Raw genomic sequence first — 1,870 nt, forward strand, 5'->3', positions numbered from 1 at the left:
GTAGAGATGATGAACAAGAACCAGTGTAAACCTCCAGAGTTAGCAGGAAGTTCAGACGAAGATCCCAGATGTTCATATTTTTCAAATAATGATAAATGGCAAACAGGAGGCTTTAAAAGCTGTTTGGATAAAATTAAGTAGTAAAAAGTGATGGATCAAACACCAAACTAGCACATGACATTGTATTCCTGTGCAATTGAGCTGGAAATTAGAAATGACAAACAGGTGAAAGGAGAATTGAAAGAAAGAAAGAAAAGGAGGAAGAAAGGAAATCCTAAAAGGGTATGAGGGTGAATAGATTAAGAAAGCTTGTCCATACCTGGGAAACATCTGCCGTTTTATAAAAACTTTTTCTATCCAGAGTTTTTAGGCTTCCAATAACACAAGGCAAATCAACCAGCTTAGCAGCTAGTGAGACATTGTCTACCTCAACAACTGCATGACGTGTGTCAGCTAAAGAAAAGTAGAAAAAATTAAGGTTCACATCTTCCCAATGTACTCTTAAAACTGATGGTTTGAATAATGAAGACTTATGTGAGACAGATGAGTCTTTCATTGAAACATTATTTCTCATAATGCTAGAATTGGGTCCACAACTAGCAACTTCCCAGAGCAAAGAAAATGGAGTATATGGAGCTCTTTTTTTTCCAGTTTTATGTCACTCAGTCAAAAGTAGATAAGTTTCTTGGTAATGGTTGTGAACTAAAAGTGAATGAAGCATTAAATCTTCACTCTCATCTTGAAAGACCAACTCCATTCGTTCAAACCCATTCATTTGGACACCATTAGGAGCACTAGATCATGTCACTGAACGTGGGTGTTTTCAAAGGGAAGAGTTGATTCTAGAATAGTACTAGTAAGTCTCAAGTTATAATCTCTAGTTGAAGTCACAAAGGTAAAATTCTATACAATAGCCAGAGAGAGAGAGAAACAATATACTACCTGAGTGCTGGGATTATGGGCCATTTAAAATTTTATTCTTCATATACCTTTCCATATTTAAAAATTTAATAAATACTATAAAGATATGTCACTTTTGTGAACAAAAAATAGTAAATTCACTTGTTATTCCCCTAGACAGTCAGAAAAACTTGCATCTAGAAGACAATCACCAGTATGTAAATCCCACAGTTGACCTCCAAGTTCTTTCTTATACACACCATGATAATTACCTCAAGTTTTATGCAAGTTCTATTTTCTTTCCTCTTAAAAAGAAGAGATGGGAGTGACTGAAGCCTCTCTTTGAGTTCATCAAGGCAGAGACCACATTGTATTCTTTGCCACATCCTTGGCATCTAATACTATGCCTGACACACAGCAATCCCTTAATGAATTACTGTTCAATGTATGGTGAATGGATATTAACTACTTACAAAATAAGTCAATTTTTAGTTTATTCTTCATGGAGGAACTTCCAGAATGCACCATCTTTCTGACAGTGGAAGCATGTTCCTAAAAAGGAGGTAAATTGAAAAATCAGAAGGATCAACCATCAACTTAGCAGCTAATAGAAAGATATGTCAGAGACAGTCCTCCTTTAAATAAAACCTTAAACTTCTCAAACTTTAGGAAGAGTGCCATGTACCATGTGATACTGTGCACTGTGAAGTCAAGTTAGGAAGAAGTTGACTCTAATCTCACTATTGTCTCTCAGTAGCTACAGATAATGCCTTCTCCTAGCTGTACATTCCTGGTTTTCACTGTTCCTTCAGTGGTAGTTGCTAAGGGAAGGCTTAGCTGCAGTTTACTGGATATATTTGTTGTTGTTGTTGTTCAGTTGCTCAGTCATGTCTGACTAATTATAGGGTATATTAATTAACCCTAAGTGAGGAAATACCTTTCTGAAGCCCATCCTTAATATACCTTTCTT

The 1,870-nt window shown here is 35.9% G+C and overlaps 1 protein-coding gene across 1 annotated transcript in view; it reads right to left on the reverse strand.

Annotated features, from left to right (window-relative positions):
• Window positions 1-1,452, reverse strand: part of LOC104998374 (transcription initiation factor TFIID subunit 7-like) — a gene marked incomplete at both ends in the record, with an annotated part of 10,971 nt that extends 9,519 nt beyond the window's left edge. Inside the window, 2 exons of the mRNA XM_010853498.1 lie at window positions 320-453; window positions 1,374-1,452. Coding sequence (XP_010851800.1) covers window positions 320-453; window positions 1,374-1,452 — 213 coding nt within the window. The remainder of the gene's footprint in view (window positions 1-319; window positions 454-1,373) is intronic.
• Between the last annotated feature and the right edge of the window lie 418 nt (window positions 1,453-1,870).

This window comes from Bison bison, unplaced genomic scaffold (assembly GCF_000754665.1).
Source record: "Bison bison bison isolate TAMUID 2011002044 unplaced genomic scaffold, Bison_UMD1.0 scf7180017853150, whole genome shotgun sequence".
In the NCBI taxonomy this organism is placed as follows: Eukaryota; Metazoa; Chordata; class Mammalia; order Artiodactyla; family Bovidae; genus Bison; species Bison bison.